At 39.8% G+C, this 25045-nt stretch overlaps 1 protein-coding gene across 3 annotated transcripts; it reads right to left on the bottom strand.

Annotated features, from left to right (window-relative positions):
* Positions 1–23933, bottom strand: TOLLIP (toll interacting protein). 3 transcript variants are annotated; one of them, XM_090140649.1, is made up of 8 exons: positions 23644–23933; positions 22539–22651; positions 15853–16002; positions 12384–12566; positions 10124–10276; positions 9026–9116; positions 5516–5536; positions 1–1111 (listed from the first exon to the last, which is right to left on the bottom strand). In XM_090140649.1, exons 3-8 carry the CDS (start codon positions 15889–15891, stop codon positions 897–899), a joined length of 702 nt encoding a protein of 233 aa, XP_089996775.1. In that variant the 5' UTR covers positions 15892–16002; positions 22539–22651; positions 23644–23933; the 3' UTR covers positions 1–896. The 3 variants fall into 3 exon arrangements, with proteins under 3 accessions (XP_089996775.1, XP_089996774.1, XP_031469725.2); XM_090140648.1 differs by lacking the exon at positions 22539–22651 and having other exon boundaries at positions 23644–23928; XM_031613865.2 differs by lacking the exons at positions 5516–5536; positions 22539–22651 and having other exon boundaries at positions 23644–23920.
* Positions 23934–25045: the final 1112 nt, after the last annotated feature.

Below are 25045 nucleotides of genomic sequence, written 5' to 3'. Positions count from 1 at the left end.
TTTCTTTTTCTTTTTTTTTTTTTTTTTTAAATCAACAGCAATACCTTAAATTTTTATAGCTTCATTAATTCTCCAAAATCTTTCCTTCTGCCCTTCTGCGTTTGTCCTTTGAAATAGTCATGGGAATGCAAAAGCAGTAGTGACATTAGGGTTCAGTCCTGTTCTCTGCTATAGCAGTAGACTGCACAAGTTACAAAAGTCATTTGTTAAGACTTTACAGATATATAACCATGTTCTATGGTGTGATAAAAGCCCTAGGTGCACACGAGATGATATACTGCTTAGGTGCTCTAGATTGAAGGGAAGATGCTCATTAGAAATACCAACAAGCACAACTTTAGAAATAACTGATTGAACCAAAAATCTTCCATCAATCACAAGCAGTTGAATATCTCACAGCAATAACTGACCACTGCAGGACAAGGAGCAGGCCTTTCTTTTAATTTCTGCTATAAACAGGTTGCTTGGTTAAACCTAAACACTTCAGCAAATAAATTGTTCAAAAAGCAAACCCTCCGTTGGAAAAGCAATTTTTCCACCCTAACAAACAGTAGTAAATCCTGTACTGCATAGAGTTATTCTGTAAGAACAAGTTTTTGAACAGAGGGAGAGAAAGGAAAAAAAGCAGCATTATTCCCTCAGAATACAGCCAAACAGGGCACAGGTGATATCAAAGATGTTTCAACGCTGTACTGTAGGACATTCTCTACCTGCACATACTCAGTTTAGCGTAAGAAAGTGAAAAGATCCAAATGCTCAAGGAGAAAAGGGGATATATTCTTGAATACAGGATGCACTAACAGCAAACTGTTAGGAAATTCTTCCTCTAGCTAAATCCCTGGCTTGGCAAGTAAAAATAAGTGGCATTGAGGAAAGGGACAACGCAGGAAGTGATTCTATGATTCTTCAGTCATCTGAAGCAAGGAGTTGATAGCTGCATTCTTGTTCCCTCTCTGAGCTTCTAGCACTGAGCGGATTACTTCCCTGTCCATGTTGGGAAACATGTCCTGAATAGATTTCAGGTCCTCTTCGTTACACAGGTGCTGAGGATTGATTGCAGGAGGTGGGATTGCCACAGGTACCATGTCAGGATTACAGACTGCAGGCATTCCTGCATGCAGGAAAAAAAAAAAAAATGAGAGAAAAGTTAACGACCATGAAGGAGGAAGCATTCCATCCCTTACCACTAACCCACCTACTTCAGAGATCACAAAGGTTGTTGCAACCAAAAGCACTTTCCTGGTTCTCTGCCCAAGTTACATTTCAGAAGCAATAAGCAGTATGGCAATAGATACAGCTCAGAATTAAGATACAAACTGTATCAGCCAGGCTTACATGTAAGTCATCAGATACTAAGCATATTTTAGGCCCTATTGTATTTATATTGTGATAAGCTGCTTTTTAAACCAACAATATACATAACCAATAAGTAGACATTCAAAAAATATAATCTTCATCACATTAAAAGGAAATCATGTCCATGAAAGGGCTCAACCACATAAATGAATCTCAAGCAAATGGTCTTCCTTGGTTCAAGTTCCTCCTGCAAAGCCCCAAAGTAGCAAAAGTACAATTCCCCTTAAGCCCTCAAGGGTACACACTACTTCTCTAAGTACCTCTGCTTCAGTACAAAATTCATTTGATATTTTTAATGAACTTTTTGCATTGCTGTGTGTAATTAAAGCATTGTCAGTTTAGAAAGTTTCAGTACGTGAGTTCTTGAATTACTCTTAAATAGAATTAATAGACAAAAGCTCCTTTACATCCTTTGACTTTTATTATTAACTTGGCCTACATCTATTGCTGAAAAACTACCATTTGTTTTTGAAGAACTAAAACCACATATAGAACATTCAGAGGCTGTTACCTATCCTGAAAATGAAGCCTGTTTCACTACAAGCCATCCCCCTGCTTATCTTAGACTCGCATGTTTATACATTAATTTTTTCATTTCTGCTGTGTTTCTAAAACAGGATATGGAGAACTGTCTGCATCACAATGCAACTGTGCCAGTGCTTCACACAGCAGCTCAGTAAAGTCATTTATTCCCTTTCTGATGTTTTATCCACTTTTCTGTACACCATTCACCTGATGTTTTCAAAGAGCAGTCCACAATAACTCACATCTGTACACATACTAATGATCAAAGCACCACCAAATACGTATTTTATCTTTACATGCAATACTTGGCTTAGCAGTTACCTAAGAATGTCACATTTTGTCCCACTCAGTGATACCAGATAGTTCCACAACTTGTGCAGACTTAGAAAATTGAAAAGAGCTTTTGAATTGACAAATTGTCTGTTAGCTCCCTTCATGTGATTACTTTCTTATATGATGCACTCCACTAATAACCTCTTTCATGAGGTGATCACACTTATATTCATTTGTTCAGCAGATCTTCAAAATAGCTACTAAAACAGAAGACTTATTTCTATGATTTCATACAAAAGACTCCTTTACAAATGACAACATAAAAATTGCAGTTAAGACCCTACGTGTTCATAAGACCCCTACAATTCCTGAGGTATGAGTTCTCCTATAGAACCACATTGTTTGCTTATGCTTACTAACTTGTACAGTTATTCCAACCTTAAAGTGATGTATTAAAATTGATATTCATGGCTGGATCACCACCTTAACTTATATCAAACTCTAGTTGACAATGCCTCCTAATTGAATACAATCTGACTGCACCACAACTGTTGTTTTACTTAGCATATTCTTTGCTATTTCTTCCTTCAACTTGGACTTCAGTCCTATTCAACTTCATGCTGAAGAGCATTACTGAATTGTAAGCGTCTCAATGTTTATCAGTCTTCTCTGATTTTAGAATTCTCTTAGTAATCTTCTTCAGCTTTATTAGAAGCAGAAAAGCAACCTAGGTACTCTAAGTCTAGGTAGCACAGGCTGCATCTATTTCAAAAGGTTCACACTGGCATCTAAATAAAAGCCACTTCTCAACATAATTTTGTTACCCACACACTCGAACTATCTCTGCCCAGCCATATGTACCACACTCCCTCACAAGGACATCTACAGCCCCCTCCACAACAACCTAAACTTGGCAACAACCTAAACTTGGGCTCTAGAGCTTCTTAAGCCATTTGGATCATGTTCCCTCAGATTCTGCTTAGCACTATCAGATTCTTCGACCATCTGGCAAATCAGATTATGGTTGTGCCCCAGAAGTAAACCACAAAGTAGCCCTCACCAATGCTGCAAATACAACTCCTTATACAATAACCACATCCAGCAGCAGCATTTCAGATTGCCTCTTCTGAGCCTCAACACACTTCAACTCCTCCTCACTCTTCCTAAAACACCGCAGGCACTTATAAAACATAAATAAGTTTGAAATCATGTAAATTTGAAGGCGTAAAGAACAGAGCAAGAAAAGTTATGCTTTACTTTTAAGTGAAGTTTCCTAACTTTCTTTAGTAAGTCATCAGCACCATAAGACTATCCAGCTATCAGCTTAACTATTTAAGATCTGTCTGTAAAAAAAGACCAGTTTAAAACGTTAAGACAAATGAAGCATCAAGCTCACTTCTGAAGTGTCACAGCATCCTATAGCTTACCAGTAAGCCTGCCTCTGTAAAAAAAAAAAAAAAAACAACAATTTCCTTATTGCTTACATCAAAACAAGAGAATTATGAGGCCAGATATCTGCACACGCAATGCTAAGTACTGCCAGTGTAAATATCCAATTTTAGAGATGAGATATTTCTTGCTATATTGTTCTCCCCACATTCAGATTATAGTAAAGGAAGTTCGTATCAGTGATATTTAACAAGCATTTCCAGAATAAATGTTTATTTTCCATAAAAGTTAACATCACCAGTTTCAAGAGTACATTTTTCTTGGCTTTGTTGTTGTCTCCACCCCAGACTAAAAGCATCTATTATTTCTGATTTACAAAATAGCAAGCAAGACTTAAGCATAAACTTACACACTATGTAATTTAACATACATATATATGGGATGTATGACATACATGTGTGTAACAGTTGTTACCAGAGTAGCTGTAATAACCCTCAACTTTTTCTTTGTTGAGTAAAAAGCTGCTTTACATATTAAGCAGCTCATTTCACTAACAGGTGAAGACTGAAACTAAACCACATAAGCATCCTCTAGGTATAACGGAACCTTCCTGTGTTGGTCTCAGATAATGGGTGTCACATATCAGAAGAATGGAGCACTGTTTTCTAATTCAGTGAGATGGCAATGGCAAACATGCTGGCATAAGCAATGGCATTCCAGTAAGTGAAGCAAGTACAACAGCAGTCAGTTGCTAAAAGCAGCAAGAAAGCACCAACAAAGCCTTGAGTGTAAACATTTTCCAGCTGCACACAAGGCATTACACACTTATTTTACTGTTCAGTCAAGCACCCTACATTTATTATCTCATTACTATTTTGTTTTATATACAGGGATGATTCTTCCAAAATTAACTCATGAGCCTCTTCATTACAAATTCTTTAAAAGAAAGACAAAAAAAAAATCAGTATCACTTTTTTGTCTTAAGACTCAAGATTTGTATTCCAGTAGGTCCTAGTGACATTTGCCTCAGAAAGAAAGAGTCAGTTCTAGAAGTACAGATGCCACCACTTTTCTTTAATGTGGATTTTTAACCTGCCAAACAGCTAGGTGACATAAGAATATGAACCTCTGGAAGTTTTACATTGCTCTGATGAAACTAAATACACTGTGGCAGCACGTCTCTTGCATTTACAGTGTTTTTCTGAGATTCAGAGCATCAAAGAATAATTTATCTCACTATGTATAAATCTAGATTTTCTGAACATACTTGATTGAACACCAATACTTATATTGAAGGTAAGGATGTCACAATATCTTTGCACAGTTCCAAAGTTAAACGTGCCGTATTAAATTAAGCTTAAATTGAAGAAAAAAATGGTTTTCTGTAACAGAACTCACCTTTAGAATCATGTCAGATACTTAACTTCACATGAATCTAAAATAGTGTAAGATGCGTACTGATGAAATAATGTTACCTCTTACAAAAAAAGGCTAATTTAAGAAGTAACAGAAGGTAGGTGACAGGCTGTCTTGTCAGAATGTCACTGCACAGCTGAGTTCTTCACTTCAAAGTTCACAAACAGTCATGACATTACACCTCATTCTCCCCAAATCTTGCAGGAGAAAAACTGCAAGATTAAAAATTTCTCTTCCAAGAAACCAGTGCTGCCAGCGAAAACAGCTCACTGACACAGAACAGTTTCAGAAGAAAATTAGCATCACATTTTATCAGCACTATCACCAACTACTTCAATCCTTATATACCGAAGTTGAGCAAAAGATTAAGGAATCTCCCACAGATTAGAAGGACTTCAGCAATTTCAAGAGATGCATTAAATTATTTTATTGTGACATCCAAGTGGAAATACCTTGTGATACAGTCTGCTGCAATGTAAATAAAGCTGTCTATATGAATTCATGCACAGACTTGAATCAATGATGATGGGAGTGAGTAGAGAGCTTGGAAACTTACCCAGAGCAAAGTATTCAAGCCCTAAAGATAGGTGGAAATGAAGGGGCAAGGGAAAAGGAATAAGACATGGGAAAGAAACATTAATCTATATTTAAAAGAAAATAAAACATTTAGTTTCTAAAGGTGAAAGTTGGATAAGCTAACTACATAAAAGCTACACTACCTAATAGCAAAAATGAAATGTTGCTAGGATTCAGTCTCATAGCTATTTTTGTTCCAGCACTCAGAAAAAGCCTCCTAGATGTGCTGTTTTTATTGAAATAAGAATATGTTCCCAAAATAAGCTACTATGCATTTATAGCCCAGAAAGGACAGCAAACATCTGTGCTGTTCTGAATAAACAACTTTCATAAACTAACCCAACATATCCAATATGGAGACCTGAAGGAGTAACATACACATACATACAAGTTTGCCTCTCAGAAAACTAATATTCCAAACTCTGAATGAGCATTGGAAATTCCTAATTTTTAACAACCCCTTTATAACAAGTAGGTTAAGTCAAGTGCAAATGCACTTTATCCAGTGACAACTTATCTGTAAAGAAATCCAGCTTCATTGAATTACCTGTGCTAAACCTACTGCCTTTCATATCCTGCTAGAAGACCAGCTTTGATTGGCAACCTATGTACCACACTGTATTCAACAGCACTAAACTGGCTGAAGTTTAGAAGACATAAGTGAAAGGATATGAGTAAAGCCAAGTTTTAGAAGAACTTCTGACACAGAAGTTCAGTATTTTCAAACCCAGTTTATGTGACTATAGCTTGTAGCAACTAGCACTATTATCAAGATTCTTTAATTTTTAAAACCTTCAAACCAGTTTCACACAGTGCAAGAATACTGTATGAGCAATATCATTTGTTTTGACCTTAATTAGAAAGTTAGTTACGTATGCCAAGTTTTTAAACAGAATTTTGTTATCCACAAAAAAATCCCCACCACAGTGTGGCCCTTCTAGACACACCTAAATTTGACTTACTACCATCTCACTTTAAAACTCAGTTATTTTGGACAGTTACCACAAATAACTGTGAACTGGATTGGATAAGCATATTCCAGTCCATCTCCTGAACCTACTTTCCACCTTGACAATACTTAGATTTCATCTTGTCCAACAGCAAAATCTTATTCCTTACAGAGGCAATAAGTTAATCAGTGCTGCTCTTCCAGTTTCCTGAAGAAACCAAATAGGACTTTGCCATCCACACTCATTAAAGTGGATAGGTGGAAGGAAAATTGAAACCGAAGAGATGGAGCAAGATAAACATACTCCTCTGGAACACACTGCTGCCCTATCGCTGCCTTTCTTTAAGCTACATAATCATGCCTCAAACAGCAGAAGTCACTTGTAAGGAGAGGCCAAACTTCACCATCCTTCCAATTATTACGAGTGGGTCGTTCGATTAGTGAATAGGCAAAGGCTTTAAAACTCACAGTGCTTTGAGAAATTTCCACAGTGCCCACAAATTCTGTGAAAGTAAACAGGTGGCAGAGTAATTTCAAAAGTTTCAAAAACTTATCAAAATTGTGAAAAATATAAACAGGTGAAGGGTGGTTTATAATAAGCTAGTTTGGCATTTATGAATTAGCAAAGTACATTCAAGTTTTCTCAGAACAAAAAAGTTTAAATGGAATGGTGGGACTCCACAACATCTTAGAAATAAAAGTTCTATCATCAGGAAGAACTTTTAATAAAGAAGATTATTGTAGCAATACTTAAAACAAAACATGCAGCATCTTCACAGAAGGGAGACCCCAACATACACATCAATAAAACCAATGCATAAATACTCATATGATAAAACGTCAGGCATTACAATTACATGCACTAAAACATCAGTTATTTGTTCACCTGTCCAAATCAATTTTTTTTAAACTATTTCTGAAAATATACTCAAGGTCAACACAAAACTTACAGAACACCAACATCTTAATCTCAAGATACACCACTGTACTTGTTTTTCTAACTCTGAAGGTCTACTTTCAGTTTTACCTGTTCAGTCAGATGTCTGCTTTCAGTTACATCTGAAATTAACCTCTGCTTCACTTTCACTGTTTGCAGTCTCACTAGCACAGCATGAGTATCACTGTTTTGATCTGCTCAAGAAATTCTATAGCTGTTTTTTTTAAAAAAACATTTAACCTATTTAACTATTTAAACAACTATTTAACCCCACACAAGTACTAAATCTGAGGTTTACTAGCTGCTTCAGTGTATCAGGATGTGATGAATCCAAGAAGGTGTATCTAATCCAAGAACAGAAAAACCACAGAAGCTTACCACGATGGAAACGATACTTCAGAATACACACAATAGTTTAGACTAGTTTTCTGGCAAAGGAAGCAAGACTTAAATCCTGAGAATGAAGCTCTAGAGATAAAAACCACTTTAAATGAAGCATTCTATAAATTTTCATCAGGGAGTTCAGTATGTAACCAAACTTTCCTATGTTTTGCTTTAACACTAAAAATGAAGCAGGAGGCAAATCTTCTGAAGCTAAATATCCACACTCCTATTGTGGAAATTTGCTTTTTCAGAAAATGAAACTTAAATTCAATCAAGAATTGAGTCTAAAAGGAAAATATATTGTGCCAGTCCTCAGTTAGGTAACTGTGTCCCATATACTCTGTCACTCATTCATACAAACGTATGCAAAGAAGCCAAAAATATATCAGTGAGATTATTTTCCATTAAGAGCACTATCTTGCTGAATTCATGTTCAAACTAGAGCTTTTAAGAGCTGAAAGCGAAATAGAAAACAAACAGAAAACCTAAACTTTACTTACCAGTTATTTAAGAAGAGCAAATGCACGGTTATTTATATACTTGAAGCTTTACTTTCGACAGTAACTCTACAAAACCTAACACATCTATCTGTACAAGTCCAAAGTTTACTTTGCACAGACCAAGGCAACTGACAACTGATTTTCTTTTTTTAGCTTCTTGATATACTTCCATTGATTTATCTCAGAGCTCCCTAATACTTTTCATTAACAATGTTAAGCAGTTCATGTGCTGTGTAGCAAGTTTCCAACAGAGCATCTTCAAGGTCCACAGGAAGGATAATCCCTCTATAGTCAGTTTTAGCTGCAGCTCTGGCTACACAAATGTGATGTGCTTTCTGAAGTCTGAGCATTTTCTCACCTGGGTTGCCACCATCTTCACAGCACACAATATCTGACAAACTATGTTCCAGTCTATTTAGTTATTTAATGACTTAAGTCTAGATTTCATACTCAATAAAAGTAGACTTCATGCTACTCGTTCTGACTTTATAGTCATTTTAATCCAAACTTATGCATCTCTCTCAAACTCAGAGGTCAAAAAGACTGAAATCAGGTCTACACTTAACTCATTTCCTCTTCTCTGGTATCATGGAAAAAACAGTCAAGGATGAAATCAGTTATAAGCTCCCTTCGCATTCCATAAACGAAGAGAAACTTGGTAGATATCTCTGCAAAACCCCTTTACTTGGCAGCTTTAGTCTTCAATGACAGACAACATACCTGCTATAGGCACATATCCCACACCTTGCTGGTATACAGTGGGCATCAGAACCACTGGCTGGGGCTGCATCATCATGGCAGCTGGCAAAGACTAGACACAAAGAACAACAGAGATTAAAATAATTTTAAAAATGCCAATTAAAAAAACATTTGCAAAAAGTCACCACACTGTAATACAGAAAATCTGCATTGCATGCCCAATAAGACCTATCCAATTTGTGTTAAGCAGAATTCTTGGCAAGTTAACTGAAATACTCCTCTTTGAAATGACAACTGAATTTTATTAAGAGTAGAGATTAGTTCAAATCATTTTTTGAGGTAAATTAGTACTTTTAAAAGTGCTCGAGTCCATTCCTTTATACTACCACAATTCCTGTTTACTTTCATCATGGAAGACATTAGAAGGTCAGATTCTGTGTGCAACACATCCATTGGTACACATTTTAAAGGTTAATAAAAATTCTTCTAACCTAGGGGTAAAGGAACAATTAATTGTTCAGTTGTGGGGCCAAATAGGAAATTCAAATAGCAGAAGCACCTTTTCACAGTTGTGCACTCAGCAACAACTTGGAATTTCTGATCATGCACAAGCATAGTAGGAAGCACTGAGAAACTATCAGGCTATTCAACAGATACTTATGACAAAGATAAGAGACTAGAGAATAGTCCAGAAACTACTAAATAGACCAAAGTCAGCAGTTCAATTAACAAGCACTAAATAAAAATGGAAATAAGAATTCAAGTCATCAGAGTGCTCAAACTTTCCAAAAAGACCAAAGAACAGCTGCCATTACTTTTACTTTTAAACTGACACGACCTTCTAAATATGAAGTGGAATCTTTGTTTGTTGTTGTTTTAATCAAATTAGAAATCAAAGCAGATTATTTGACTAAGGATTAGCCAAATAAATATTCATTTACTACCTCGCCAAGAAGGATTTACTAACTTAATATTTTTGGCTGCTATTTGCAAAATAAAGTACAAATATTTTAAATGCTAACACACACATAATAGTAAGATACAATGGAAATACTCCTGCTTTAATCTAAAATATCTCTTTTCATTATCTCTCTCATTCTCGCCTTAAACTTGACTTACCGTGTATGACATCACCAGATTAATCATTCCTTCTTTGTCATCACCCTGTCTTCCACTCAGGCTATACCATTCATCCTCCACATTTCCTTGTTTTAGAGATTCAGGAATTGTAATGTGTGTCCAAGCAATGCGATCATCCATTGAAAAGGCACGCTAGAGAAGAAAGAAAAAAAAAGTCTCCATTTTACCTTACTGCAATCTACCTGCACACATGAAGTGTCACAGAGTACAGACTGCAGGAAGTCATCTCCCAGCCTTCTTTTATCTAGGCTGAACAAATCAATTGACCTCAGCCACTCCTCCTAATTATTGCCCTCTAGACTCTTTACTATCTCTGTTGCTCTCCTTCAAGTGCTCTCTAATACACCACAGTTTTATGCCCTCCCAATACTGTGGCACCCAGAACTGCATACAGTGCTGGAGGTGAGGCCACACAGTTCAATGGTCCAGCCCTTCCCCTCACCCAGCTGGCAGCACTGGGCCTGGTGGACCCAAGGTACAGATGTACAGATTCCCCTTTTGGCTGCCAGGGCACACTGCTGACTCACATTCAACTTGCTGTCACCAAGAATCCTCAGATCCTTTTCCTGCAGGCCTGCTCCCAAGCCTCTCGTCCCCTCATCCATACATGTGTATCCAGGATTTCCCCATTCCCAGGTGGGGAATCTGACACTGCTCTTCTTACTTCTTTATGTGGTTGGAAATTGTCCAGCCCTCTAGTCAGTCAACATCTCTGCAAAGGCTATCTACCCTTGAGGGAGTCAACAGCTCCCCCTTATTTCATAGCATTTGCAAGCTTTCTTAGTATGCATTTGACTCCTGTATCAAGATCACTTATAAGAACATTAAAGAGAACTGACCCCAAAACAGAGTCCTGTGGAACCCCACTAGTGACAGATCTGTCAGCCTGACCTATTCACTCTTTGAGCCTGACTCGTCAGCTAGTTCTTCACCCATTGTATTAAGCACTTGTCTAGCTGTATGCAGCTGAGAAGGATACTGCAAGAAACTGTACTGAAAGCTTTTTTGTTGCATAAACATTAATAAATATTGACATAGAATACTTCTGTATTTTTTTGTTCATTCTATAAATATTTCCAGACTCCACCTGATTAAACAACCAGAATGCAGGACATCCTATCCATAAGGCAGAAAGTATTTAAACAGGTGTATATCTGTAGACAGCAATCACTCATGAGCAGTCACACTAAGAATCAGCTTCTGTTTACATTTAAATATAACTCCAGTAATTCACAAGCAAGCACTGATGTGCTCCCATGTTGCAGTAATGAAACTTCAACCAATTATATCACAGAACAGCATTCAAAAGCCTCATTTGTGTAACAAGCGCAGCTACTCCAGTGTCGAGTTAAACAGTAAGAGGGGCAGCAAAGAAGGGCAGGTCACAGACATCTGCCTCAGTTGCAGCCTCTTACTTCGCCTGAGAACACAAGTTTGTTCTAAGTCAAAGTCAACATCCCAAAATGGAACAGTTAACATGTAGGCACATACTCCCTGCTGCCAATAACAACATCTAGTAGAATAACACATTAGAATTCGTGACAGTACTGCTCCTATAAGCAACGTTTGCAGAGCAGGTTACTTAACTGATCTGTTAATCAGATGTACTTAATCTCTGAGAAACTGAAATTTGTAACCTGTAAACAGTTTATCAGCTCTGCACATTAAGTAAAATATACTTAAGTGGACATGTAGAGACTTGCCATTAAATTCAGGCATAAAGTTATGTTTCTCCAAATTATTCCCAGTGAACTACACATTCTATATAGGATTGGTTTATTCTCAGTATTTATGGGCTTGCAGTTAACCTCTTTCTGTGTTAGAACAATGAAGAATTTCTGGCTAACCCAGCAATATAAAAACATGCTATTTTTAATAGGGACAGTACAGCATATAAGGCTGCAGCACATCTTGATAGTGAAGAAGAGCTTCAATGCCACTCAAACACTTCTGCTTCATTTTATTTGCAGGGAGCTCTGCTAATGCTCTGGTACCCCTTGTGAGGTAACAAGCTCTGGCATTCTTGGGCTGACATTCTTGAAGCAGAGCAAAGCTTCACATATTGCTGATCTTGAGTACCTGAGGAGTTGGTATCAGTTAGGAGTTAGTTCTCAGCTGCACTTCCAGAGAGTGCAGCTAAGAAACAGCTTTTGCTAACTCAATTCTACCTCATAGGATTCCACCCAAACCTCAGCCCAAACAAGGGATGAGGAAACGAAAGCAGTATCAACATTCTGACCTCATCAAATATCTCTAGGTAAAAAGAGTCCACACCCGGAGGAACAGTGCACTGAATAACTTTGTTCCAGCGAGGGTTCTTGGCTCCATTATGTGCTGTGGGGGTTTCATACACAGCATACCCCAGCCGTATTCGGCAGTAGGGATCCATGCGGGTCATTCCATAGTTCTTTGCCAATTTTGCCTGGAAAAAAAAAAGAAATGAAAGCCCTTTAGTGTGTAATACATACAGTAGCTTGTGGTTATGATTAGATCACAAAGAATCAGACATCAAACAGATATATATTAACTTGAGGTAGAGCAAAAATTTCATAGGAACAGCATTCAGATTAGACACAGAAGTCAGTGACACCGTTAAGTGCCTGGAAAATCTTGACAAGATTCTCTTTCTGAAGTGTCTTCTACACAAGACACACATCTTCACCAAAGCTTAAATAACCTCATAATAAAACCAGCAGAAACATGATTAAGGAAATTGCATTATGTTCAATTTTTGCCTCGATTTCTGCCCTCCAATGAAACTCAGCATTACAGGTAGCCTATCTTCTTTTACTGAAATATTTAAAAGGATGAAATAACTTAGCTTCAAGAATATCACACAATGTTTGCTGTAAAAAGAATTCAATTAGAGTAAAATCCAGTTATTTATACTTTTCAGATATAAGAGCGTGTATTTGATGTCACATAATTAGGTGGGCAATTTAAGTACAGTGGTACTGGAAGGACAGATACAGCACATAATCTGAAGTTACCCAATATACTTTCACTATTACATCAGGGGAACAGGGAAAAAAACAAGTTTGTGACAGTCCTAAAGACAACACTGAGTACTGCTGCGCAGCTATGTCAAGTAGAAAACAGGTTTATGTGACTTACTGCTCTGACCTCTAAGAAATGACATAGAATTCTTTTTACATTTAAAAAAAGAAAAATGATGCCTATGATGCCTCTCACCTGCAGGAGATACAAGGAGTTCGAACAGTTGAGACCTAATAGATTTAGGCAGAGTAGCTGCAGCTCTGGCCTGGAAAATCCTTTAATCCTTCAAGACATACACTGGTTTGATAATTATGTATCAGAACTGGTAAGAATTATCTTACACCATTTCTTGTAAATGTGGGCTTTGCAAATTAAAGTATCTTCTAAAAGTTTAGAAGTAGCAGAAATAGTGCATAGTGCTCTGGGTACTTTATCAAAAGGCATTCAAATACAAAGGACTTAACTAGATCTCTGCACTCCACAGGTTAACTATGCCATGGTAAGCCTTGTATCCAAGTACCACATGCCTCCATATGCAGCCAAGATTCCAGCAGCACTCCTGTTCAGATTGGAGAACAGCTTTTCAGAGAGGGATCTGGGGGTTCCTGGTGCTCATAGATACAATCCAGCAACTGACCCCTGTAGCACAGACAGCTGATTCCTAGGCTGCAACAGGAATACAGCTAGCAATTTCAGGAAGTCAGTGCTGGCAAGACCCACTGGAGTACTTTTCTATGTAATTCTGGGCTGCCCAGCACAAGACTTGGACATACTGGAACTAGTACAGTAAAAGGGCCACTGAAATTATTACGAGTTTCACAAAACCACAGAATGGCTGAATTTGGGTGGGACTTCCAGGGAGCCTGTGCTACCACCACCTCCTCAAAGCAGGGTCAAATGCTCAGTGCTGTGGTCAAGCAAGTTCTGAACATATTGAAGGATGGAGGCTCCACAACCTCTCCAGGCAGCCTGTTTAGATATCTGACAACTCTCACAGTAAAAAGGTTAGGTTTTTCATAATTTTTTTTATTGCAATATATGCTCCTTGCATCTCTTGTGGTCTTTTCAGTCACCAGAGAGAACTAATCTCTAGAAATACTCTGTGGAATTAATTTCCTACTGATAATATTCCTGCCCAAGCCTGATCTTCTAGATGTTCCCAGCTTCCTCAGCCTTTCCTTGGAAGTCCAATATCCTTAATCCTTGATTAGGGGTCTCTCCTTGGACTAAATCTCCAGAGGTTTCCTTAACCTCAACTTACAGTTCTGTAATAAGTAGTTATTCACAGCCACGGCATCAAGAACAGCCAGACAATTCCTGAAGAAAGTACATATGTAATTTTTATCATTTTTTCTTTGTCTTCACAACCTCCAAAATATAAGTTAGTACTCAACACAATAAACATTGGTTCTACACAAACATTAGTACCTACACAAACAGGAATCATCTGAATGTTTCTGTACACAGAAGGTGAGATGTAACAGCTCCTTGAATATCACACTGTCTGAACTCTTACTTAACGAGTTTCAATAATCTACCAAGATAGGATCAAAATACCATGAGTAAAATAAAGCACTTCCAGCTGTCAAAACAAGTAGTCAAAGATGAACAACTTACTAACATACAAATGGCTAAAAACTAGAGAGCTAACAGTAACACGGCATGTCATCTAATATACATTGTTTCCTTGTAGGCCTAAGGTTTAACCCAAATCATCTGTTCCCAACTCTGAGAAAAAAAAGTCACTGAAGCCTCTGCCACTACAAAGAAGAGTAACATTCTTCTCCTATTCAAAGTTGCAAGAAATCCACATCATAGAAAGCCTCTGAACAAAGATTGGAGAATTGGTTAGAAATAGAGACAGGATTGCAACTGCATTCAACAAACCTTAGAATCAACAAGTATTGAAAAAGCACTGCCTCCAGCCTTCAGAGTATAAGGAGTATAGGTTGTGAAGGAGTAAACTGACCAGCAAAAGACACAGGAAAAAAAGATCAGTATCTCTTTCCTGAGAGATCCTATAGTTCTCCCCCTAATGAAGAAGCTTTAACCATAGAACACCTGGCTTATCACTAAATATATCTTTAGTATGTTTTTAGAAAAAGACTCCTAAATACATGAGATACATTAACATGAAGAACACCTGTTTTGTTAATACAGATAAACAGAACTGTGATAAGACAAAAGTTTTAAAACCTGAAATCTTACACATCATGAAGGCAATAATTTAGTATTACCAAGAGATCAATTAAGGGGTAACAAAGGGAAAGAGCAAGCAGAAGTTAAAAAAGATAGGACTACGTACTCGAACAAGAAAGCTTGCAGAAAGCACCAGAAAAAAGTAGCAAAATGCATTAAAGGAGATATGGCTCAGAACAACCACTTAAGGAAAAATATGTAAGCTAACTGCAGTTCCCTATAACAGTCTCAAGATTGCAGATGTCTCCCAGTATTCTGGGCTTCTACAGGAACTCTTCTGTAACAGCATCTTCTTCTGTGATAGCAAGGTTTATAGGAAATTGCTGCACCATGCATGTCACAGTTAAGTAACAGAACTGGAAAAAAACCTGACGTACAAGAAAATTAAGCAACAAAAACTTTGAAAACTACTCGCTTCCTAAAAACCAAGCAGTTGAGTAAAAAATTCAACATGAAGTCTTTTGTGACCACTGATGAAAAATGACCAAAGTCTGTATAGGTACAATTTATACCTGTACTACAGTAATGCTCAGTCTGCCGACTGTACTCATTGGTCCTCCATACTGCAGCTGCTGAGCTGCCTGGGCATCCAGTTGGATTTGCTGTTGCTGCTGGGTTGGAGTAATACGAAGAAAATCTTGAGGAAGCTCACCAACATACACCTGAAAAAAAAAAAAAGAAAAAACTTTAAATTTAGATCTCCCACTTTCATAATGAACAATGGAAAGCAACAGAAAACCCAAGAACCTCAGCAAAAACATTCAGCATTTTACTCTAGTTTTGACAGCATCAATAACTAAATAATGACAGAACTGCCATGCTCACTTTTGAAAATACTAACATCCAACAAGTCTCTGTGAAAAATAACAATGTGGACACGCAAAGCCAAGGCTGTTTTACAACTGAACATTCAAGTAATCCATACAAACATCAGATCTACCAAGTTTCACACCCCATTTCCACGTGACATCTGATGCTGTCCAGCTCTTCCCCGTATTCACCATTCATCCAATCATTCCCATGACAGAATATAGCACCCTTCTTTCAAGAAAAAAATGCACTGAAATAGAGACTGCAAGGTCTAATGCGCTGCCATTACCATTAATAAAAGCTACTGCTCAACTAAAGTTGCCAGTATTTTGGCACACATTTGCAGCAGACGTTAACGCAAACTTGAAAGCTGCATAAGTAAAACACGTGGTATGTGGCAGCATTTGGAAGTGTCACTTTCAAAATTAATCCTCAGGACAGATCATAAAGACAAACCTTTCAGGAGAACCAGGATGTCCTAATGCCTTTTCAGTTTTAAGCACAGCCTGCAACTAACCTTGTCAAGTTTGGGATCAGATACTACCACATTCGACCCAATGGAGGGATTCCAACTTCAGATAATCACAAATTAAGAAATGAGGAAAAAATTAAAATAGAAGAATTTGAAAGCATCTCTCACACAGTAGGGAAGAAAAATAATTAAGCTCATCTCTACTGCCTATAGAGCTGCTTCTACATTTAATAAAACATGTATAATGTATGAAGATAAAAGACATTGCAATTTCTTACATTACTGTCTCAGACAAGATTACTCAACAGTGTATCCAGCAAATGCATGCCTACAGAACAACATCCTGTAGGAAGAAAGGGCCCCTAGGACATCACTTTTGAAGATTAGACAGCACTTGCATGCCAAGATTGCATCCTTGAGACAGCAACAGTCATATGAAATGCGATTTGGCAAGAGATGCATTTGGCTCTGTGTTCAAGAGCCTCAGGGATCCTGGCAGCAGGAGGTGTCACATACCAGAAAGGAAGTGTATCAAAGCTGCTGAAGAAGTGCTGGCTGCCTGCTGCTGGGAGGGATGGGAAAGAGATGCAGTTCTGCTCATAAGTGTCTTAAAATTCCACTCTGAAAAAGTAATTTTACAGAAGGGAAACATTTCAACATGTCCTTCAAAGATGGTTAACTGACAATATCTATATAAGGACTGGAAAGTGAATACTTTAATGGTGTTTATTAGACTACTGTTCCATCGAAACATCGAGCTCCTTTTTCACACAGCAACACTTCTCTTTGCAGGCATTCATTATGCACTGCCACAATGCTGAAAATACATTTCTCAAGAGTGTGACCAGAGAATGTGCACCTTGAATATTATTTTCTCACAACCATTTAAATTTCACAGTCAGGTTTCTCATACTAGCTCACTTCCTGAAGAAAATAGCTTTTAATTTATTTGTACAGTTATTACATACATTATATACAGAAAACTAATCAGTAATGCTTCAATGCTGTGAACAATTAGCAGTTTTAAAGTAGAACCATCCATTTAGGAAAGATCTGCACTGGCCCCAGAATTAACAAAGCAATGGCATTTGCAACACAGCTGGCTGCTTTCAACCCTTGACAACCCCTCCAGAAAGTTTGAAATTCAGAATTTTTTAGCATTTAAGAATATGCATCATAAAGATTTCACATAGTCAGAAGTGAGAGCTGCAGCTCTAAATCACATCCCCATATGTGCAAGCTCTCTCTGCCAGCTCATCAGAAATCAGGGTAGCATACAGCATTTGGTACAACCATCCTAATATGGATGTTGGAAACCTTAACTCATTCATTCATCATGGTCAAAGAAGTGAAAAAATATCCTTTTTTTTTTTTTATTAAGTCATTCAAATACTGTTCCAACATAAAAATATATAAACCAGTCACTGAGGTCCAAAGAGACAAGCCAAAGAAGGATTTCTGGTCATTGCACTATCTCACACAAAGCTGCATTCTTACACTGGAATGGCAGAACAGATATTCTGAAAAACAGCTAGCATAATCAAATTCTTAAAAGATACCAGTAGTAAGCCCCTCAAAAGTAAGGCACAGGAGAGGCACACACTCCCAACTTCAGTGTTCAGCCGTGTCTGAGATCTGGTACAAGAGTTGTGGTGATGTATTCAGTAAGCAGCTAGCAGAGAACCTCACTGAGGAAAGAACATTAATCAGTAAATTCTTATGCTGATTATCAGTTGATTCCATAGAGATGGAGGCAAATCAGCACTGTGCAAACTCTCTGTAAATTCTTCCTTCAAAGCATTCAAAAACTGTTAAGCAATTGCCACCTCCAAATCTCAATCAAATACAAAGTTGCATAACCAGATTTCAAACAGTTTTAAAGCCAGGAGAACTCTGGCAAGGAGCTGATATCCCATTCAGCACCCACTGTACAGAGGCATTCCCTTTATTACCACAACATTCCAGGAAAGTGGTGAAATTCAACTCCGCCCAACCATTAACTGCACCATAAACATTCCATCTAACACCTGAATTTACTAGATGCATTTTTCAAGCCAGACAATTGTAATGGTGTCACCATAAAACTTAATTCTTCAGGCAGATGATGAGCAGGCATTCATAACAATAGGTCTGCCTTGTAATCACTTCTTAATAAGCTTTACTGACAGCATTGCAAATCAAGAATATGAATTACTTAGAAACAGAACATCGCCCTTTCTGCTGTCTGCTAAAACCATCTCATACCTCATTTTGAGGTGCTTTAGAGCAAAAATGCAGCAGGTGAAACAAACAACCCACAATCATCAAGTTATTTCTTCAAACCAATGGCTCTGCAGGGCTGTTCAGACCTTGGCTGTCTTAGTCTCATCTTCCTGTTACCTCTCACCCTCACCTATCATGCAACACTAAGTGGCACCAAGGCAACTATAAAGGAAGATGAACAAAAGAAAACAAAACAAGGGTTGAAGGTAAAGGAGAGGAGTGCGTCATCAGGAGCTTTACATGGCTCACCAAGCAATCATGTGATTACTGGTACCTACATCAGGGTGGGAAAAAAGGCAACACCAAGAACAAAAATGTCCTCACATCTAAGGATTCCAAACCAGCAAACAGATCCAGAAACCCCAAAACTAATTCTCAGAGAAATCTCACTCTACAGAGCTAAAAAACACCTACCTACTAAGTTCTACTTATTTAACCCTTAAATGCTTCCACCATTTCAAGAAAAAAAAAAGTAAATAAGTAAATAAAATAATTTTGTACTATTATTATATGGCTTATACTTTGAAAAATTGGGACCATGAAATGCATCCAAAAGAGCTACAGGAGCTAGATGATATTTATTTTCCAAAGCCGCTCTCTCATCTTTGAAAGCTCATGGATAACAGAAGTAGTCCTCAAAAATTGGAAAAAGATAGCTAAGTCACATTCATCTTTGAAAAGGAGAGAAGGGGTGACTGTTTGCCTTGATTTGCAAACAAGGCTTTTAGAGAGTTCCCACCACATCTTGGTATCCAAGGTTGGTCATTGCAGTCCAAATGGGGATGGAGGAAAACTGGATTACTGAGCTCAGAAACTGAAGTTCAGCTGCCAGTGACACTGCAGGTTGGCTAACAGATAAGTCTTTCTCAGAAGTCTGTACTGAGATCTACCATGTGTGCCTAATACCTTTGAATGGAGGTTTGTTTGAGAACATGGCCAACAACCGGAGTTGGAAGAATACACTGATGGGAGCCCCATGAGATTTGGTAACAAGTACAAAGTCCTGCGCTATGGACAGAAAGTTCCCTGGCATTGGTACAGCCTAGAGAACATCTAGCAGAACAGCAGGGGGAAGCCTGCTGGAATGCAAGCTACGGTCTAGCAGCGTACTACACCACAGAATCAAAAGCCAGTAAACTGAGAAGAGTGATTTTTTCCCTTTTCTTGTAATTCTTAAGGCAACATATTGGAATACCGCATCTAGTCTGGGGCCCAGCAGTACACAAAAGATGATCAAAAGCTCAGCAGAGGTCCATCAAGATGGCCCATGAGAAGGGCTGCAGCACAGGATCTGTAAAGAGAAGCTGTGGATTCATCTAGAGCAGAGGAATTATAGGATGTACTTCACACAGGCTTTTCAGTAACTATGAGAAGGTTGTTCAGAAAACAGACCAAGTTCTCTTTTGAGATGCAAGGCAAGAAGAAACTTAAACTGTTCAACTGAAACAGGAGGTTTCACATGAAACAACAACAACAAAGAAATCACATGGAGATTATAAAAATGGTCTTTGCCAGTTTTGAAGATCCTGCTGGACCAAGTTCTGAGCAACCTAGTCTGAACTCAATACTGACCGTGCTTTTAGGGAAAGGTTGGTGTACGTGGCCTACTGACACCACTTCTAGCTTCACTGATTCTGTACAACCTGTATTATTGCATGACATCTCCACTTCAACTTCTCTAGAACTGTAGTCAAAGGCTTTACTTCGGCTTTTCAATTTAGAGATAAGCAAAGGAAAGAACTACGTTTAATAAGCTTTAAAGATTAATAAGCTTTATTACTAAAGCAAAATAAAAAGGATAGCAAATCGCAAGCCATCAGACATTTATTAACTCACTCTCATGACTCTTTTTACTAGAAATTTATCACCAACTTTGCTTTCATATATCTATCTGTAAGCACTCCATGAGTGCAGTCATTACTTAGTATTTTCCCCTTCCCACGTACACCTACTGCATTTAGGTCCCGACAGAATATTTTGTCACATGCTGTTGCCCCGGATTTTCCCAGTACATCTAAATTTGCCCCAGATATTGATACTTGAAGATCTACAAAATACATTCCCTAACAAAAAAGCACAGCCATTAATAGAGATAAAAACACTGGTTTCAGGGAAGAAACTATGACAAGCCTACACTATTTTAGTAAGGAGGTGAATATTTTGTAATTTGAGGGCTAATTATGGCAGAAATAATCGTATTCAAAAATGAGTTACATAACAAAGATAGAATGAATGAACATCTTGAATTCAAGTCATGTTTACAGAGGTCCTGAGCTACATTTCAAAACAAAACTTAAAGTCAGAGATGACAATATTTATGCAGTTAAATAACAGCATTAGAATAGGAAAAGAACCAAGTGTTCATTCAGGCTGCCCAGTGGAAGAGTTCAAAGCAAAAAAGAAATGAATAGGAAAGCCAAGGAAGCAGAAACTTAAATAGCCCTAGTTTGGCACTCAATCTAATTTTGGAGGACCTGACATAGTTGTCAGCACAGTGAATAATCACAGACATCCATTCTGGGCATGCTTGGCTAGCTGAAGGATCACCAACATGCAGCACTGGGGTCTCAAACTCGAGACTTAATATGAAGCCTGACCAGACTGTTTAGTGGTACCTATCACTTAAAAAAGGTTATTTTTTAGCAGCCCTTCTATATGCAGCTGCAGCAAGGATTTCAAAAGCTGTACTGTTCTTACAGTAACACAAAGCCACACTAATTTTCCCTATCATCCTGAAGATGGAACAGAGGAAATCTATGTTCTAGCAGGATGTTTGCCATTAGCAGACAGGATTCCGGCTGTTTCATCTGAAAAACTCGAGGGCAATTGGAACTTTAATTACTCACCAAATAAACAGTATCAAACTAGAAAGCATGGTTATAAGAAAAAGACTGGCAGCAGTATAGAAACATACACTGCTTTCTTAGCTCCATGAAACAATCTTGAACATTTTCTTGCCTGTTCAAACAGAGACAACAGAAATGTTCTGTAGCACTGAAGGAAAAAGGTTTCCCAGTCCTTTAGCACCGTTTAGTGGCTATCCATTTGTAATGCAACTATATATAGAGAAACAAACACAATTCTATGTTCCATTCCTCAGAGAATTAAGGAAGCCAGTATGTACTGTACCAGCATTTTCACCTATGAATGACAGCTTCTTAATGCTGCGTAATAATTCACTTGCAATTATCCCAGTCTCTACAATATTAAGACAAAGAAGGACAGCACACACAATGCTGGGAGTATACAATAAAGAAAGAAAAAGCTGAAGCCAACTCCAAGAAAGTTCTTGCCAGAATCTCATCTCAACCCAACAGGACTTCATCAAGCTGAAACAAGTCAAGATTAAAATATACTAAATATCAACAAGGTATTTAGCACAACAAATAAAACTTTCCTCAAAAAGAAATACCACTCCATTTTATGGAGGTATTGCTACCAGCACAACGTTCTCTCAGCAAATCAGGACTGCAACCAGGCCTGCTGTCCAGCTTTATCCAATCCACCTGGCTACTATTTCCTTCAGCCCCCTACTCCAACCTTGATTCCCTACAAGTACCCCAACCTTTTCCAAACATCAACCAAGGCCTGACTAGAAGTTATTTTAAAACTGTTTTGTCAGATACTTATTTATTAGTAAAATCTGTTACGTACTGAAAGAACAGCATTTGGGTGCAATCACACCATCAGTTCTCAAACACCAAGCCTATGGGGACAGGAACTGATGAATTCGTAAGTCACAGAATATCAGCTGTCCATCAGTAATACTGTCAAAGAGAGAATAAAAACCTCAATTCACTGTTTTGACTTTAATTCTCCACTGAAAACTTACTCCAAGAACACAACAATTGTAAAAAAAAATAATAATAATTGTAAAAAGAATCAATTCTTAACAATCTTACAAATATGGCATTTCAAGGAACTAAACTGACGGCCAGATAGCATTACTAGCATAAGATAATTACAGAGATTCAGCTTTTCAAGATTAGTAATTTAATAATCCAGTCTCCCGGTCTCTCAGAGAGACTGCACAGACAGCAGCAGCAAAAAACCTAACACAAGTGTTTCTAAGAAATAAAACAGCAGTATACAATAATTAAGGGGGGGAAAAAGACAATCTGAGCAATACGTATTCTCAGCTATTGCTCAATTCTTCCAGCCAGCAATAGCTGGAAGTGAGGCGATGCCGCAGCACCAGAGCCGAGCACCACACCAGACGTGGGGGAGGTTTTTCCCACAGCGTCCCTGGGCACCGAGAGCCTCCCAGCTCACCCTCGGCACAAAGTCTCACAGGACTGTTAAACTGGACTGCTCGGTTTTCAGCCCCGCGGCTGCACCCTACCTCAGCACGTCCCATGCCGCAGCTTCCAGGGACAGCTGTCTGAAGCTGCCCGGTCCGACCACGACCACAGGAAGCTCTACGCTACTCTGAGGAGAAATACGTCGGGCTCCGGTTTAGCTCACGCCGTTCTCCGGATCGCGAGCGGCACAAGAGCCCGCGGGAGGCTCGCAGGCAGAGGAGGGCCGCTCGGCTGCCCGCCCCCGGGGCTCAGGCACAGGCAGCCTCGGCCCCCCGCGGACGCACTCGTTCTCCTCTCACCCGCGGACGACGAGCAGGGGAGGAGAGCGGAAACGCGGCCCGCCCGGCAGCAAGCGGGACGGAAGGGTCCGCGCCAGGCCGCGGCCGCCCGACGATCGCGAGGGGAGTTTCTTCCGGCGCCCCAAGGGCGAACGCGGCGGTCCGGCCCGCGGCACTCACCGGGCCCCGCTGGGTACTGACGGTGGTCGCCATGCCGCCTCCCTCGGGCCGAGCCCCCGCCTTCCGCCCCGCCAGGCCGCCCCACCGCTCCCGTTAACCGCTCCGACGGCCGCCGCCGACCGCCGCGCAGCGCCAGGCGCCCGTGTCAGCTGACCCCGGCCCCGCCCCCGCCGCCGCGCAGGCCTGCGGCACCGCGCTGCCCGCCCCTTCTGGCGGTTTCCAAAGCCGTCCACGCCCACGCGCGTGCGCCGACGGGCCAGGAGCCCGGTGACTGCGAGGGGGGCGCTGTGCGTCCTGTCTGCGCACGCGCCGGACGATTGGGCGGGGGGGAGAGGCGTCATAGCAGTGCCGGTCTCGCGCATGCGCACTCGTGCTCTGCGGGCTCCGCAGCGCGGCACTGCGCGGGGCGCCGCTGGGGGGCGCTGCGGCGCTGGGAACGAGGCTTCGGGGCCGCCATCTTGCGGGCGGCGATGCCGTGCCCTTGGGCTGCGTTTCCGCGGCGGTGTCGGCAGCGGGGCGGCCCGCGGGCAAGGCTTCGGATGGGAGCCCCCATTGAGAACGCGGGGAGGAGGCCTAGGCGGGCTGCCCTTGTGCTGGCCGTGAAGCCTCTTGCAGCGTGAGCTCCTACACAGCGCCTCTGCCTGCTCCTGCCGCCTGTGGGAGCGCGGAGCCTGAGCGCCGGGTGCGGTGCGTGCAGGAGGTGGCTTTTGTCTCAGCCGCCCCGCTCTAATGGCCGGCCGGCCGACGAGGTGACCTCCTTCGGCAAGCCGTGTGCGACTGCGGCTCTTTCCAGAAGAACAAAGCAGCTTTAATATTCATCCGAGTGCTGCTTTGGGAGATAAAATCTGATCGTTTCAAAGCCTGTTTAAGTAACATAACTGTTTCCTGTTGTTAGGATCTGCTGCAAGAATCTAGCCCTTAATTAAAATTCTAGTGTGAATTTCGGCAGCTGGAAATAGAACAGTGCAATTAGGAACACGCCAAATATAGCGCTGACTTTTTTTTTCACGCTGCCATCTCATCTACATGGAGTGGGAACGGCCTCATCTTCTTGCTTGTCTTGATACTCAGAAAAATGAGTACTACAGGATATAATTGATTGGGAGCCATTGAACAAATATAGTTGATGCCAGATGCAAGCTAACCAGCCAGCAGAAGAGAAAGGCTCTCGTATTCCATTATCACCATCACCACTTCCTCTACTGGAAGCAGAAGTCAGTCCACAGAATTGTTAAAGAAGCAAATAATCTTTCCCTTGCTTCTGCAGTTAGAAAAGAAGCTAAATCTGGAAATAAATGCATCTTACAACGTTAGGTACATGGCCAGTGTGTATGAAGCTTGTGTATTGGTGGAATAGCTGATAACGAATGTTGTGTAGATATAACCCCTTTCAGGAGATTAG

This window comes from Phasianus colchicus, chromosome 5 (genome assembly GCF_987193195.1).
Source record: "Phasianus colchicus chromosome 5, bPhaCol1.hap1.1, whole genome shotgun sequence".
NCBI lineage: Eukaryota > Metazoa > Chordata > Aves > Galliformes > Phasianidae > Phasianus > Phasianus colchicus.
Note: the sequence above shows the minus strand (reverse complement) of the source record. Positions and strands in the feature narration are given on the sequence as shown.

Bases quoted from the DNA above. Each gene is read 5' to 3' on its own strand.
- TOLLIP (XM_090140648.1), bottom strand. From the start codon at position 23,676: ATGGCGACCACCGTCAGTACCCAGCGGGGCCCG. The intron at 12,567-15,852 runs GTATAAATTGTA...TTTTTTTTCCAG, and splicing joins TGAGCATTACTGTAGTACAG to GCAAAATTGGCAAAGAACTA. The intron at 9,117-10,123 runs GTAAGTCAAGTT...CTTTGTGTCTAG, and splicing joins ATCTGGTGATGTCATACACG to TCTTTGCCAGCTGCCATGAT.